The sequence below is a fragment of the Lathyrus oleraceus genome, chromosome 2 (genome assembly GCF_024323335.1).
Source record: "Lathyrus oleraceus cultivar Zhongwan6 chromosome 2, CAAS_Psat_ZW6_1.0, whole genome shotgun sequence".
Lineage (NCBI taxonomy): Eukaryota > Viridiplantae > Streptophyta > Magnoliopsida > Fabales > Fabaceae > Lathyrus > Lathyrus oleraceus.
In genome coordinates this window covers 94777713-94794961 of record NC_066580.1, presented here as the reverse complement: position 1 = coordinate 94794961, position 17249 = coordinate 94777713, and the positions used below count along the sequence as shown (strand labels likewise).

Genomic DNA, 17249 nt, shown 5'->3' with positions numbered 1-17249 from the left:
TTATATATATATATTTCTCCCTAAACGGGAGAAATACATATCGTAACTTACACATAATATCTAAATAACAATGCTAATATACCGAGCCTTTCACCTTATGTGAGCAAGTCCTCTAAAACCATTATAACATCACCATACAAGACTTCTTGTTGTCGTGGGTAAGCCGTAACCACCTCCAATTTGTTATAAACCTACAAATTCCTCTGAGTATCCCCTACCATTGTATGGATACCATGCACACCTGTACTTTTTGACCATCACACTTAAAAACATGTGATATTCAAAAGGTTTGTGGGACGACTTATATGGTCATTGTAGTCGTTTTGGATGTTTGATGCTTGGATCCCTTATTGTATCCTGGATGAAAAAGTGATTCACTCTATAAGGACATGGTGCTGGTAAGTTTGGAGAGCGTATTTGATCTAATGTTTTGTTCTCTTAGTACATGCAATATTTCGAAGGATTTAAACACCTCAACCTTTCCCCTATTTAAGGCGACATATTACTGTAACCATGGATCTTTGGGTTGAGCCTTTGTTTTGACTTACGACACCACATGTTGGGAATCTCTTTGTAGTATGATGTTCTCTAATCCCATTTCGGTGTCCAGTATAATATCGGTCATGATAACTTCATACTCGACTTGATTATTGGTGGTGGTAAACTCGAAGTGCAGGGATACCTTAATCACCTATTTGACTTTGTTCTCTAAAATGAGCCTGGCTTCGCTTCTCGACTGATAGATGACCCGTCAGTGAACATACCTCAGGTGTGGGTTGCCTCTAATATGCCTTAGTTGTTTTTGCAATGAAATATGTGAATAATTGAAAATATAAAGCTTTCCTTGCTTTAAAGGAGATGTCAAATTCAGATAACTCAATTGATCACTTCATCAATCGTCCTATCAGATCTAGGTGGTAGAGGACTTGCTTCAAGTGTTAATCCATATGGATTATGATGGCATGTTCCTAGGGCTGATCATTTAAATTTGGGTGCCTTGGGCGAATCAAAAGAGTGGTGCCCCTATAATTTTTTTAAACAATAAATACATATGGATAAAAGAAATAATTGGATAAAAAATATATTTTTATCCGACGTTGTGCAAAAAAAATACAAGTATGTATCTTTGAATTAATGTTTATACCACATCAAAATATAAACCACTATAAAGAGACTTCTTCTTCTTCTTCTTCTTTTTCTTCTTGAGCCGATCTTTTTTTCTATAAAAAATTGACCAAACCTTTAAATTATTTAAATATCATCCTCTTAGTATTTTTTGTTGCAAAATAATTAATAATTCATTCATAATCAAGGTTCTTTAAAAAATTATTTTCAATTGAAATCAACGTAAGACTATTTAATCTATCTTGTGACATAGTAAATCTCAAATAAGATTTTAATGATTTTAATTTAGAAAAACTTCTTTCAGCAGATGCAACACTGATAAGAATAATCAATATTATTATATAAGTTATGCATGCATTAGATACACAATTAAAAGTCTTTAGAAAACACAATATCATATAACTCGATTTTGATTCAAATATTAAAACTTCTCTAATAACTTTCAATTCTTCAAAAAAAAATTCACCATCAAGATAAAGAGAACATCGTGTTTTAAACAAGTTTCAAGATGTTTACAACATGCTTTCAAGTCCTTAACAGATAATGATCTAAACCTTTCAATACTAAACAAGAATCCAAAAATATTTTCATATGTGTTATACTATTTAAATCTTCTATCAAGTGAGTCAATTGTTTGATCTACAATATATAAGAAATAGTGATTTCAAAAAGACTCTTCAGCAGACTAAAGATTCAGTTGTATGGGTTAAGATGGATTTTCATCACAATGTTGTTTTCAATGAATTTGACATTTTTGAATAAACACATTCAATCTCCATTTCATTCTCAATCTTTTCAGCATGTTAGGGACCAATTTGTACTACTTTTTATACCATTTTATTGGTCCCTTTTACCAAGTTTTGATGTAATTACACACTTTTATCTTCATTAATTTGTATAAATGCAATTAGGTTTAATTTATTTTGTTTTGAATAGTTATTTCACATTTTTTGTTAGTTGTGTAGAATTATGGATAAGCAAGACCTTGGTTTCAACATGGCATTTTGGAGGAAGCTTGCCAAACAAGGAAGCTGGGAAAGCAACAGTTCGCGCCGCGAACTTCCTTCGCGCCGCGAAGGCTGCGAATCCAGCAAGCTGACCAAGGGTCAAATGTGCTGCTGTGCAGAAAAAGTAATTGCCATTTTGATGTCTGCCTGGGAAGTGCTTTTCTGCTGCTGATGACAATGTCCAATTAGGGAAATGTCAACCTTTTTGGTAGAGATAAAATAGTTTAACCTAGGGTATTGAGACATTATTCCATTCATTCACACATTGTGCTGTAGAACTTTTGTAAGAGAGAAAACAGAGTTTTTCTTCTAAAAAAACCTTCTGCTTTGTAACAATGGTGATGAGGAGCTAAACTCCCTTTTGTCAAGATTGGAGGTAGTAGCTATTCTCATCTATTTATGTATTCACTTTGATATATATATGAGATAGAGATTGTTGATGTAGTGATAATTGTTTTTGCTTTAAGTTGAAAACCAGATTTGAGTAGTTGTCGAGAGAGATTACTCGAGTTTAGACATAAAACAGATTTTCAAGTAGTGAATAAGTTGTAGAGATAGATTTATTCATTACTATTCTTTGATATTGATCATTCAAGGTTACTATATTGATAGTTAGGTGGAGAGATCGTCTAAGGATCAATATAGTAACTATCACAATATCATTTAGACATAAATGACTTTGAGAGGATATTTGAACATCATCAATAATCTTGAATCTAATTATTTATCATAGGGAATCATAGATATTTGAAATAGTGAACTCCAATCTTGCCAAACTTTTATATTTGTCTAAAACTACTTAATAGTTTTGTTAACATTTATTAACAAGATATTTTTCCAAACAAAACAACCCTGTTACTTTATAAACTTATAACATTTGAATTATAGAACGGCGATAATATTACCCAATCTCTGTGGATACGATACAAAAATATTTGCCAAAGATATACTCTTTCAACAAATTGGCGCCGTTGCCGGGGATTGGTGTCGATATTACAAGCATTGCAATAATTCTTTGTTTTAAGTTTTGTTACTTTTATTGTTATCCCTCTTTTGTTTCACTTGGTTTGTTAGTTTTGTAGATTCTAGTGCATGCGAGGAAAAGTAACCGAGGAGCAACTTCAATTCGATCCTGAAATTGAAAGAACACTTCGGAAGCTCAATAGCAAAACACGAAGAAGAAGGAAACTAGCCGAAGAGAGGAACCGGAGAGAAGAAGCATCTACTTCCGCACTTGTTCCAATCGAAGAAGTGGTTGTAGAAGCTTGTGAAGGAAACATGGCGGAGGATAATCGTACCGAAATGTCCGCTAATAGTCCAAGAAGGAATGCTCAATTTGCCCGTGGAGGAAGAAATACGGAGATGAAGACCGGGATCCTCCAACTTCTCTATGCAACTCCATTCACCGGAATGGATCACGAAGATCCGTATACCCATCTCATCAAATTCTATGAGATTGCGGGTTCTACGGGAATAGACGAGGCGGGTGAAGAGACGTTATTCAAGAGGATGTTCCCACACTCATTAGTGGGAAAAGCAAAGGAGTGGTACCTTGATCAAGAATCAAGAGTGATGACGGATTGGAATCTATTAGAAGAAAAGTTCTTAGAAAGATACTTCCCTCAATCCCGATTCATGGAAGCTAAGACGGCTATAGCTGTATTTACTCAAGGAGGAAACGAATCTCTAAATGAAGCTTGGGAGAGATTCAAATCAATGTTGAGGAAGTGTAAGGGACATGGTTTTGATGAGCTTACTCAAATCCATATCTTTTTGAATGGTCTCCAATCAACCCATAAGACACTTCTGGACGCCACCGCGGGTGGTTCGCTTATATCAAAAACTGCGGAAGAAGCTAAAGTCATTATTGAACGGATGGCCCGTAATGATCATCAAGGTCAACATGATCGTAGCCCTTCGCAACGTAAGCCCGGAGTTTTAGAGTTGAATACCAATGATGCCATCCTTGCACAGAATAAGCTACTCTCTCAGCAAGTGGAGCTTCTTACTCAACAAATGGCCAAGCTTCCACAGCAAATAAAAGAGATTCAAGGTTTTCAAGTTCAGCATCAAGTAGCATGTTGTGAGTTGTGTCAAGGGGATCATCCTACTGGTTTTTGTCCTCCACCTCAAGAAGAAGTCAGTTATGTGAACAACCAAAACCAGGGATATCAAAGACAACAGCCTAACAATCAAGGCTATCAACCAAGAAACAATCAAGGGTACCAACCGTCAAGGTTCAACAATCAGAATTATCAACAGCAAAGCCCTTACCAACAACCAAACTCTCAAGGTCAGCAGTCGCAAGGAGGAAATTCCAAGCTAGAAGAAACTCTTCAACAATTCATGCAAGCTTCTATGGCAAATCAGAAAAGTAACGAGGCGGCAATTAAAAATCTGGAAAATCAAGTAGGCCAACTCGCGAAGCAGCTGTCGGAACAAAATGCAGGGCCTTCTTTCTCTGCTAACACTCAACCAAATCCAAAGGAGCATTGCAAAGCAGTCGTCACAAGGAGCGGTAAAGCGTTGGTAAGTGAAAAAGGTGAAGAAATTGTAGAAGAGAACATCACTGATGGGATGCTGGAAGAAACAGATATAGTTGGTGAAAGGGAAAATGCTGCTGGAAATGCTCAGTTCGCGCCGCGAACCACCTTCGCGCCGCGAAAAGAGCAGGTTTTGCCCACTGCTGTGCAGACTGATTTAGAAGGAAAAAAAGATGCTGAATCAAAGAAAAAGAAGAAATCTGAGAAGGGAGTGAATGTCATCCCAACTCAACATCTACCCTACCCACATGCTCCATCAAGGAAAGACAATGCTAGGCACTATGCACGGTTCATGGACATTTTCAAGCAACTCCAAATCAACATTCCATTTGCTGATGCATTGGAACAAATGCCAAGGTATGCTAAATTTATGAAAGACATTCTTACCAAGAAAAGGCGACATGTGGAAGATGAGACCATCATTCTTGATGCACGGTGTAGCGCAATCATCCAAAAGACTTTACCTCGGAAGGAGTCCGACCCGGGACGGGTTGTTCTACCGGTAACCATTGGAAGCACATACGTTGGGAATGGTTTGATAGATTTGGGCTCTAGTATAAATTTAATCCCCCTTTCTATTGTCAAACGATTGGGAAATGTGGAGATTAAATCAACAAGAATGACCCTACAACTAGCAGACAAGTCTACAACCTCACCATACGGAATTGCCCAAGACATGCTCGTAAAAGTGGACAAATTTTTGTTTCCTGTGGATTTTGTAATAGTAGAGATGGATGAGGACCGCGATGTACCCCTAATCCTTGGAAGACCTTTTATGAAGACCGCTCGGATGATGATCGACATAGATGATGGGTTAATGAAGGTTAGAGTTCAAGACGAAGAGGTGACTTTTAACCTTTTCGAAGCAATGAAACATCCAATTGACAAGCATGATTCTTTTCGAATTGATGCAAGTGAAGAGGAAGTAGTGGAAGTCGTGAATCAAATCCATATTTCTAATCCTTTGGAAAGATCCCTTATCGGAGCATACAATGTGTTAACCGACAATGAGGAACGAGAGATCGAAGCGATGTTGAATGAGTTGGAATCGTGTGGTGAGCTGGCCTATCAAGAAGAATTAGTGGAAGATTTGGATGCAAAGAAGGAAACTGAAGAGCAAAAGTTAGAATTGAAGATGCTTCCGGCACATTTGAAGTATGTGTTTCTTGGAGATGAGTGTACCAAACCAGTGATTATAAGCAACACATTGTCCATGCAAGAGGAAGATAAGTTGATTCAAGTTTTGAAAAAGAACCAAGGTGCGATAGGGTGGGTTTTATCCGATTTGAAGGGTATTAGTCCAGCATATTGCATGCACAAGATAATGATGGAGGAAAATTTCAAACCGGTTGCGCAACCTCAGAGGCGTTTGAATCCATCAATGAAAGAGGTGGTTCGGAAAGAAGTTGTTAAACTTTTAGAAGCAGGAATGATTTATCCCATATCTGATAGTGCATGGGTGAGTCCGGTACAAGTGGTCCCCAAGAAAGGCGGAATGACGGTGATCAAAAACGATAAAAATGAGTTGATTCCGACGAGAACAGTGACAGGGTGGAGGATGTGCATCGACTATAGAAGGTTGAACCAAGCCACAAGGAAAGATCATTTCCCACTACCTTTCATGGATCAAATGTTGGAGCGGCTCGCGGGCAAAAATTTCTACTGTTTCTTGGACGGATATTCGGGGTATAATCAAATTTCAGTAAATCCGGCAGACCATGAGAAAACAGCTTTTACATGTCCTTTTGGCATCTTTGCTTACAGAAGAATGCCCTTTGGATTATGTAACGCACCGGCCACATTTCAACGGTGTATGCAAGCTATCTTTTCAGACTTGATAGAAGAATGCATTGAGGTGTTCATGGACGATTTTTCTGTTTATGGATCATCTTTTGAAATGTGCTTGAAGCACCTTGATGTAGTTCTGGAAAGATGCGTGGAGACCAACCTAGTGCTCAACTGGGAAAAATGCAATTTTATGGTCACTGAGGGTATAGTACTTGGTCACAAGATTTCTTCTGAAGGGCTAGAGGTGGACAAGGCCAAGGTGGAGGTTATTGAAAAACTGCCACCTCCAACTAACATCAAAGGAATAAGAAGCTTTCTAGGACATGCCGGGTTCTACCGGAGATTCATACAAGACTTCTCAAAGATCGCAAAGCCACTGAGTAATTTACTCAACAAAGGTACGCCTTTTCTTTTTGATGAGTCGTGTCTTAAAGCCTTCTTAGATTTGAAACAAAAGTTGATCACCGCACCAATAATCGTAGCACCAAACTGGAATCTTGATTTTGAACTCATGTGTGATGCTAGCGATTATGCAGTGGGTGCGGTGTTAGGACAAAGAAGCGATAAAGTTTTCCATGCCATACACTATGCTAGTAAGGTGTTGAATGACGCCCAAGTTAATTACGCAACAACTGAAAAAGAATTGCTAGCCATAGTATATGCATTGGAAAAATTTAGAGCTTATTTGATTGGTTCAAGAGTTGTAATCTACACTGACCACTCCGCAATAAAATATCTGCTTACCAAGCCGGATTCAAAACAAAGGCTTATTCGTTGGATCCTTTTATTACAAGAGTTTGATCTAGAAATTCGGGAAAAAAAAGGTTCCGAGAACTTGGTAGCAGATCATTTGTCTCGATTGGTCAATGTAGAAATTACAAACAAAGAAGAAGAGGTGAGAGAAGAATTTCCAGATGAAAAACTCTATGCGATTCAAGTGAGGCCTTGGTTTGCTGATTTTGCTAACTACAAAGCAACTGGTTTAACACCGGAAGACCTCACTTGCAATCAAAGAAGGAAATTCTTAGCTGATGCAAAATATTATGTCTGGGATGACCCTTACCTTTTTAAAGTAGGGGCAGACAATATTTTGAGAAGGTGTGTAACAATAGAGGAATCAAGAGACATTCTGTGGCACTGTCACAACTCTCCGTATGGAGGTCACTATAGTGGTTTGAGAACAGCCACTAAAGTACTCCAATCTGGATTTTATTGGCCATCTTTATTCAAAGATGCGCACGAACATGCGAAGAGTTGTGATGCATGTCAACGGAGTGGCGGAATAGGAAAACGGGATGAAATGCCTCTAACCAACATGCTAGAAGTAGAAGTTTTTGACTGTTGGGGTATTGATTTCGTTGGCCCATTCCCCTCTTCATTCTCTAATGAGTACATTTTAGTAGCTGTCGATTATGTTTCGAAGTGGGTGGAAGCAATTGCCTCACCCAAGGCCGATGCCAAAACTGTGATCAAATTTTAAAGAAGAACATATTCTCACGTTTTGGTGTGCCTCGAGTGTTGGTGAGTGATGGAGGCTCACACTTCTGCAATACACCTTTAGAAAAAGTTCTGCAACATTATGGTGTAAAGCATAAGGTGACCACTCCTTACCACCCACAAGCGAACGGTCAAACTGAGGTTTCAAACCGGGAAATCAAACGGATACTTGAGAAAACAGTTTCGAACTCAAGAAAGGATTGGTCCTTAAAACTAGATGAGGCTTTGTGGGCGTATCGCACTGCTTACAAAGCACCTATTGGGCTGACTCCGTTTCAACTGGTGTATGGGAAGACTTGTCATCTTCCAGTTGAAATGGAGCATAGAGCATTGTGGGCTCTTAAGTTTTTGAACTTCGACTCCACTCTAGCTGGAGAGAGAAGGAAAGGTCAACTCCATGAGTTAGAGGAACTAAGGAACGATGCTTACCATTCTAATAAGCTGTACAAGGAGAAGACAAAAGCATACCATGATGGGAAGGTCCGCCACAAAGAGTTTCATGTTGGCCAGATGGTATTGCTTTTTAACTCAAGGTTGAAGTTGTTTCCGGGTAAATTGAAGTCTAAATGGTCTGGACCATTTGTGGTCAAGGAAGTACGGAATTATGGAGCCATTGTGATAGAGGACCCAAAGTCACAAGAAAGCTGGACTGTCAATGGTCAAAGACTGAAAGTCTATCATAGCGGTGACATAAACCGTGATGTGTGTGTCCTTTCCTTATCTGGATCAAGCTAATTGAGGTACCGTCGAGCTCTTAACGACGTTAAACAAAGCGCTGGTTGGGAGGCAACCCAACGTTGTTTGTGTGCATTTTAAATTTTTCTGTTTTGTGATTTTTAGCTCTGTTAAAGTTTTAAAAGTTTGAAGTTCTGTTTTTTGCAGTTCGCGCCGCGACCTCCTGTTCGCGCCGCGAACTGAGTGAATAAATTTGAGTGGGTTCTGTTTTTTGCAATTCGCGCCGCGACCCCCTGTTCGCGCCGCGAACTGAGTGAAAATTTTTTAATTGGTTCTGTTTTATGCAGTTCGCGCCGCGACCCCCTGTTCGCGCCGCGAACTTTGCGTGACAGAAATCATTTAAATACTGTTTAGGTCAAATCCTTTTCATTTCAAACCTTTTTCACTTCAAATCCTTTTGCCGCGCTTTCACCTCAACCCCAAAATTCCCCCATTTCTCAACTTTTTCAGTGTCCCACTCTTCCAATCTTCTTCTTTTAGCAAGTGTAGAGATTCAAAAGGTATGTAATCTTCATTTCCTCTTTTCCAATCCCTTTTTGGGTTTTTCAAGTTAGGGTTGGTTAGAAATCGAATTTCTCTGTGAATATTGTTTTGAATCGCTATGCATGTGTGAATTAGAATAGGATTATGTTAGGGTTGAGTATTTTGGCTGGTTGGATGTGTTTAATCCCTCAATGGTGAAACCCTAGGAAGCTTTTGGGGATTTCCTGAAATCGCAGGGTTCGCGCCGCGAACCACCCTTCGCGCCGCGAACTGTGAATTCCAGCAGCCATTTTCTTTTTGATTGTTGACTAATGCTGTCATATGTATTCTGTGGTTGTGCTGGTTTTGATTGCAGATGTCTAAGAGAACTAAGACCACGGCACCTCCTCAGGCCCGTGCTATCCGAAGGTTCATCAGTGAGGAGCACGAAGCACGCTTTGAGAGCCTTGTCAAGAGAACCATTTTACCTGAACGGTTTATCCGGCTGGCTCCAACTGGGGTGTATCACAGAGTGGTTGAGGCTTTCGAGCAAAGAAAATGGATGAAGTTATGTGAGCCGGAAGCCGCAATTAACTACGACCTGGTCCGAGAATTCTATGCGAATGCGATGCATCGTGAGGAAGGTACAACCTTCATTTACCAGTCCAGGGTAAGGGGAAAGATTGTTTCATTTGGAAGGGATGACATTAATTCCTATCTAGGCCACCCCTTAACTCTTGGAGAGGGCGAGAGCTGTGAGTACAGTGTCATGGAGGTAGCCAACAGGTGGAATCTGGAAGAAGTCAATGCCACCCTTTGTCTCCGTGGAAAATCTTTTGAAGTGAATGATCAAGGGCATCCGAAATTGTGGAAGAGAGAAAATTTCAATTTGGATGCTAGGGCTTTTTTGGTGCTACTGTTAACCAATATCAGACCCAGAAGCCACACCACCACAATTCCCTTGGATGTCGGTTTTCTTTTGTACTGCATCATGATTGGGAAGACGGTGGATGTCGCAGCCCTCATTTCATGCGAGTTGAGAAAGATTGTGTTAAGCGGAACAAATTTCGGGGGAAAGGCTGGTGTGCTAGCTTATCCAGGACTTATTATGGGACTGTGCCGTAAGGCAAATGTCCGCATCCCTGAGGAAGTGCACTTCTCGATCACCAGTGTGATCAGTGACGCTTATTTGAACAGGTTTCTGCAGAACCCGAATGAGAAGACTGATGCATCTGGTACTTCTTCTTCTCGAGCCCGAGCCAGATCCCGATCTCAGCCTCAACCTCAGAGTACCCCAGGTTTTGATCAGATGGCTTTTGCCAACTACTGTTGTGAGAACTTTGAGGCCTCCAGGAGGTCTCAATCCTTTCTTTTCGATGCCATGCAGCAGCAGTTCCAGAACACGTTTCTGGCACCAGAGGCCCGTACTTTTCCATCGCAAGCTGACTATTCAGCTTATGCTAATTGGCCTGTGGGCAGGCCAAATTTTATGGGGGGTGCAGGAGGTAGTGCTGACCCAAATGAGGAAATGGAAGATGTTCTCGGAGGTGTAGGTGGTGATGAAGAGGAAGAGGAGTGAATTTGTGGAGTTTTGAGAGTATTGTGTGTTTGATTTTCTGTTTACCAATTCTGTTTTTGTTTTGGGAATTTTGTAATGTACTTTTTGGTGGCTCTAGTTCACCGTGACTTTATCTTAGCACTTTAATTTTTCTTTAGTATTTTTTTTATAATTGCATGAGTATTTTTTTTTTGAAATTTAAGTGTGTTTTTAATCAAATTGGTTTACCAACAGTCCTATTTAACTGTTCTTACGCTTAAGTCAAGCCTAAAGCAACCAAGAATTGTTCGCAAAGAAAGAAGCATAGGATACTTCGAGTGGTGATGATAAGAATTAGTGTCGGCATTTCAAGGTACACTTTATCGCTTTCTAGACTTAGCATGAGTAGGTTGATGTTGTGTGCAAATTCCATTTCATAAATTCATTGAAGTATATGTCAGTTTTGAATCAAAATAGGACTTAACCATTTGTGAGGAAGCTTTCCATTGTGCACTAAAAAAAGCGGGAAACCGAGCATTATTTTGACTCATTCTTATCATGCTAAATCATGCATCAATCTAATGTTGTGTGAAATTTTTGAATATGATAGAGGCATTTTGTTGTGAGAAAAACCACTTGACCAAAACGCTTAAATCAACGAACCTTGTGAGGAGTAATCCTTAGTTAACCCCCTTTGAGCTAATTAGGATTCATTTGATTGATCATTGTAAAATCAATTGAAATTTGTGGAATAAATGAATCCTAATTTCTTTCGTATCAGTTGAAACCTCAAACCGAGTTGTTTGCAAAAATTTTGCCTTTTGCTTATGTTTAAGTAGGGAGCATTATTGAATAAATCTGGTTGTGGAATCTAAAGTTGGGGAGAGTAAAGTGAAGAGTTGATAGGGAACTTGGAATAGTGAGTTTCTATGGAAGGGTAAGAATATGAAAAGAAACAAGAAAAAGAAATCACCCTTGAAACCATAGAGCAAAAAAAAAAAAAAAAAAAAATGTTCATGGTTGTGTGGATTTGAAAAGAAAAGATAGGGACCAAGGAAAAGGAAATTGTGTAGAGTTGAATCTTTGGGAATGCTCCCTTAGGATAGGCAACCTTGTTGAATTCTCTTAATCATACCCTTTCTTACAACCTAAGCCACATTACAACCTTTGAAAGACCTCTTGATTCTCATTTTTCACATGATTTGGTACTTGTTGTGATAGCCGCATGATTCGATTTGTTGTTGATTTAACTGCTTGGATGAGTGAAAGTAACCCTTCATGTTATTCATCAATATTGATGTGTGCGTAAGTTTGATTCAATTTTGACATGTATGACTTTGAAATCCTTGGAATGATTTTTGCACTTTACCATTTCCCTTATTCATGTTTGTCTAGAATTGAGAGAGGTGAATTGAGAAGAGGCCAAACACTTTTGAACCATTTGAATGTCCTTGATAAATGCTTGTTTAAATCTTTTGTGTCATGATCTTGGTTGTGAGGGTGGAAACTTTTGTTCAGGGACAAACAAAATGCTAAGTTGGGGAGAGTTGTTAGGGACCAATTTGTACTACTTTTTATACCATTTTATTGGTCCCTTTTACCAAGTTTTGATGTAATTACACACTTTTATCTTCATTAATTTGTATAAATGCAATTAGGTTTAATTTATTTTGTTTTGAATAGTTATTTCACATTTTTTGTTAGTTGTGTAGAATTATGGATAAGCAAGACCTTGGTTTCAACATGGCATTTTGGAGGAAGCTTGCTAAACAAGGAAGCTGGGAAAGCAACAGTTCGCGCCGCGAACTTCCTTCGCGCCGCGAAGGCTGCGAATCCAGCAAGCTGACCAAGGGTCAAATGTGCTGCTGTGCAGAAAAAGTAATTGCCATTTTGATGTCTGCCTGGGAAGTGCTTTTCTGCTGCTGATGACAATGTCCAATTAGGGAAATGTCAACCTTTTTGGTAGAGATAAAATAGTTTAACCTAGGGTATTGAGACATTATTCCATTCATTCACACATTGTGCTGTAGAACTTTTGTAAGAGAGAAAACAGAGTTTTTCTTCTAAAAAAACCTTCTGCTTTGTAACAATGGTGATGAGGAGCTAAACTCCCTTTTGTCAAGATTGGAGGTAGTAGCTATTCTCATCTATTTATGTATTCACTTTGATATATATATGAGATAGAGATTGTTGATGTAGTGATAACTGTTTTTGCTTTAAGTTGAAAACCAGATTTGAGTAGTTGTCGAGAGAGATTACTCGAGTTTAGACATAAAACAGATTTTCAAGTAGTGAATAAGTTGTAGAGATAGATTTATTCATTACTATTCTTTGATATTGATCATTCAAGGTTACTATATTGATAGTTAGGTGGAGAGATCGTCTAAGGATCAATATAGTAACTATCACAATATCATTTAGACATAAATGACTTTGAGAGGATATTTGAACATCATCAATAATCTTGAATTTAATTATTTATCATAGGGAATCATAGATATTTGAAATAGTGAACTCCAATCTTGCCAAGCTTTTATATTTGTCTAAAACTACTTAATAGTTTTGTTAACATTTATTAACAAGATATTTTTCCAAACAAAACAACCCTGTTACTTTATAAACTTATAACATTTGAATTATAGAACGGCGATAATATTACCCAATCTCTGTGGATACGATACAAAAATATTTGCCAAAGATATACTCTTTCAACACAGCACTAGCCTTAACATTTATAAATCCAGGTTCTCTATATCTTTTCAAATACTTGATCAAACATTTTACTAGTTCTATAACCACATCAATACACATGTCTTCTTTTTGTAAAATTTTGTTAATTTCATTAACAACAGTTAACAATTCAAACCAAATAATCATAGCTACTAAAAATTCAAAGTTTCCAATTCCATGAGTTTCTAAAGATTCAACTTCACTCTTAATTTTGGGATCATTATCTTGTTCAGCTAGATGAAGTAATGCTTCTCTTACATCTAAAGTTTGAGATCTAATTGCATATGTACTATTCACATGACTTTCCCAACGTGCTTGTGACAATGGTTTAATAGTTAAACCTTTCACATTATCTCTAAGAATTTTTCAATGTTTTGTCGAATGAGAAAATACAGTATAAATACGTTGTAACACTCCGGAAAAATCTTTAGCTTTAGTACAAGAATTTGCAATATCACAAAGTGTCAAGTTAAGGATATGACAACCACATGTTGTGTATAATTCTCTAGGGTTAACATCTAATAATTTTCTTTGTACACCTTGATCCATTATCATATCCTTGTCCTTTCACATTATATATATATATATATATATATATATATATATATATATATATATATATATATATATATATATATATATATATATATATATATATATATATATATATATATATATATATATATATATATATATATATATATATATATATATATATATATATATATATATATAAACCAAGAGTTTCTAATACATTTTGTAATTCCACAAACAATCATTGACCTGTTGTGTCATAGACTTTAAAAAATATTCAATTTATATTGGACTTATATAAGCATCCACACAACGTATATTGAAAGTCATTTGTTCTTGATGATTTGCATCAGGAGTACAATCAAGAATCACAGAAAAATATTTAACTTCTTTGATTTTTTCGACTATTGCACTTTTGCCTTCATTACCTAACATGTTAATCAATTCATTTTGAATCTTATGACTAAGATAACGATAATGGATTTCATTATTCTTAATACGTTTAAAATGTTTTTGCATGACAGGATCCCATTAAGCAATCATTTCAACCAGAGAAAGAAAGTTTTCATTATTTTTCCACATTAATCCTCTCATTTTTTCCATGAAATGCTAAATTTTGCTCAGCTAGATATCTAGTAGCATAAACTATCCTAAGTAAGACATCATTCCAATGCATTTTTTAATTTCTTATAAGCTCTTGAAGATATTTATCTATTGTTATATTTTTCTTAAATCTAATTTGTAAGTCAATCCATTTACTCATGAAAGACACGTGTGCACCGCTTTATTCATATTCTTTAAGCCTTTCATAAATATATTTCAAATCATTAAAACCTTCATTTGTTAAGCAATTCATTCTACAACTTGTACCAAATAACTTACAGTCAAAACAAAAAACTCTATCCAGTTCTTTTGAATAAACAAGATAATTCTTATCTTGCTCTTCTCCATTAGAATAATAACGAATATAAGATGATGATGATGAGAAATGCCTACTAGAAGTATCTTTAGGATCATTCTCAATTGACACGTCTATTTTAGAACCATTTCTTAGTAATTCATCTCTTAAGTCATTGCTAAGGTTATTCCATGTTCTTGGATCATAAATGTCCAATAGAATAGACTCGTTAGGTTGTTCATAAACAAAAACAGAGATATGTTCATTTTCATTATTATAACCTTTATCATAAAAACTTCTAGCTTCATCAACATCTTCATTTTTATTGTTTTCAACCAAAATATTTTGCTCTTCAACAATCCTATTTAGTTGTTCATTCTCTAAACTCTCAACTTCAAGGTTCAAATTACCTAAATTTGCATCATTTGAAATATAAATTGTAGGATCTTTTCCAATTTTTTTATGAATAACACCCTTTTGAGATTTATTATCAATTTCAATTAGTTTCTTTCTTTTTCGTTTTAGATGGTTAGACAATTGTTTTTTAGACAACATTTTAAACAATCAAAGAGATGAAACAATAGTACCTGATGTTGATTTTTAACCTTCAACTTAAATTTTGATCAATTTGTTTCAAAAGTCTTTGAACACCAAATCAAACTTGACCCTAAAAAGTGAAAATTAACATGAAAACTTGATTAATTTGTTCTAATTTTCTTGTTGAACACTTATGATTTTCCAGATAGATGGAGAGATTATAATTAGATTGAGACTTGAGAATTAGAAAGAACACATATTTATAAACTAGGGTAAAGTTCTGTGACTTTTGAGTCTTAATAAAGAGTTAGAAATTTGATTTTTCAATGATTCATATTCCATATATCATTATTTTTAATGCCCCAATTAGACTCTTTAATTGCCAAAATTATATATTAATTGATTTTATTTTAGGGGAATTAATAGATTTTATTCTACTCTATATTTTATTTAGGAGAAACTACATTAATTTATTACTTTTAACTTTGTAGTACCCCTATAATTTTGTTAGCCACTATTTAAAAAATAAAATAATTCTAGCAAGTATTTTCATAATAGAAATAATATATATATATATATATATATATATATATATATATATATATATATATATATATTATATATATATATATATATATATATATATATATATATATATATATATATATATATATATATATATATATATATATATATATATATATATATATATATATATATATATATATAATTATGGTGCTTTGGACTCCCGCCCCGCGAGCCCATGGTTAGGACCACCCCTGCATGTGTCAGAAAATATCTTTGCAATTTATTGGACATTGTCACCAATGCTAATTTCATTTTCTCTTTTTTAGTTAATAGTGTACTTTTGGTCAGGCTAGTGCCTTGGAGATGAAGTAAACCAAACTCTGAATAAAATTTGGCTCCCACACAATGACAATGCTAATTGATTTGTTAGATATGACTAAATAAATAATAAGATCTCCTAGATGGAAGATATTTTTCAAGGATATAACACTTTGAACGGATTCTAGAATGCGAGCAAGCATACATCCTCTACTCCCCCTAAGTCCTCTTCACCATCATGACATTAGAGAGCAATTAAATATATTTAACTTTGGAGATAAAGATGGTGTCGAGTAAGCCCTATGCCGTTTTCATGGTTGCTTTAGCCTTTTCAAGTGATTTCTTGATCCAAAGATGTGTGGGTCTTTGGGGCATGCTTTATTGAGATCCACGTAATCAATGTACATCCTCCACTTCCCCTAAGTCTTATTTACAAACACGACATTGAAAAACCCTTAAATATATTTAACTTTGGATATAAATTTGGCATCGAGTAAGCCTTGAACCATTTTCATGGTTGCTTCAACCTTTTCAGGTGATTTTTGCCTCCTAGATTGGGATACATATTGGGCACAAAGATCATTATTTAGCCGCTGACATGTTACACTTGTGGTTTAAAAACCCCGACATCTGTCTATTTTTATGTCGCTTCTCGATCTGCATACCATTATGTGACAAATGCTCTTTCTCGTCAGGTAACATATGGTTGAACTGATCGATGATGAAGTTCACAGATGATTCGATGTTAGAAGGACAAAAAGTGTTAGGGGAAGTACAATTGAGAGTTGTTTTCTTCATCTTATTGTGACTATTATACCAATTGTGACTTGAATTAGACGAATCTAATTGTGGAAATTCCCAGTAATCAAAAGTTAATTCCTCAGACGGTGTCATTATCTTGGATCAAAATTAGAGTTGATTAATGAGACTGCGAGGTAATGCTTCTACAGTGGACTTGAGCTTATAGTAAGATGGAAGGATGATTGGCATGAAAAATTAACACTCCAATA

General features: G+C 36.2%; 1 protein-coding gene across 1 annotated transcript; it reads right to left on the bottom strand.

Moving 5' to 3' along the window:
• Positions 1 to 14742: 14742 nt before the first annotated feature.
• Positions 14743 to 15411, bottom strand: LOC127122070 (uncharacterized). Its single transcript, XM_051052477.1, has one exon. It carries the CDS (start codon positions 15409 to 15411, stop codon positions 14743 to 14745), a length of 669 nt encoding a protein of 222 aa, XP_050908434.1.
• Positions 15412 to 17249: the final 1838 nt, after the last annotated feature.

Excerpts from the sequence above, each read along its gene's own strand:
- LOC127122070 (XM_051052477.1), bottom strand. The coding sequence starts at position 15,411 with ATGTTGTCTAAAAAACAATTGTCTAACCATCTAAAACGAAAAAGAAAG.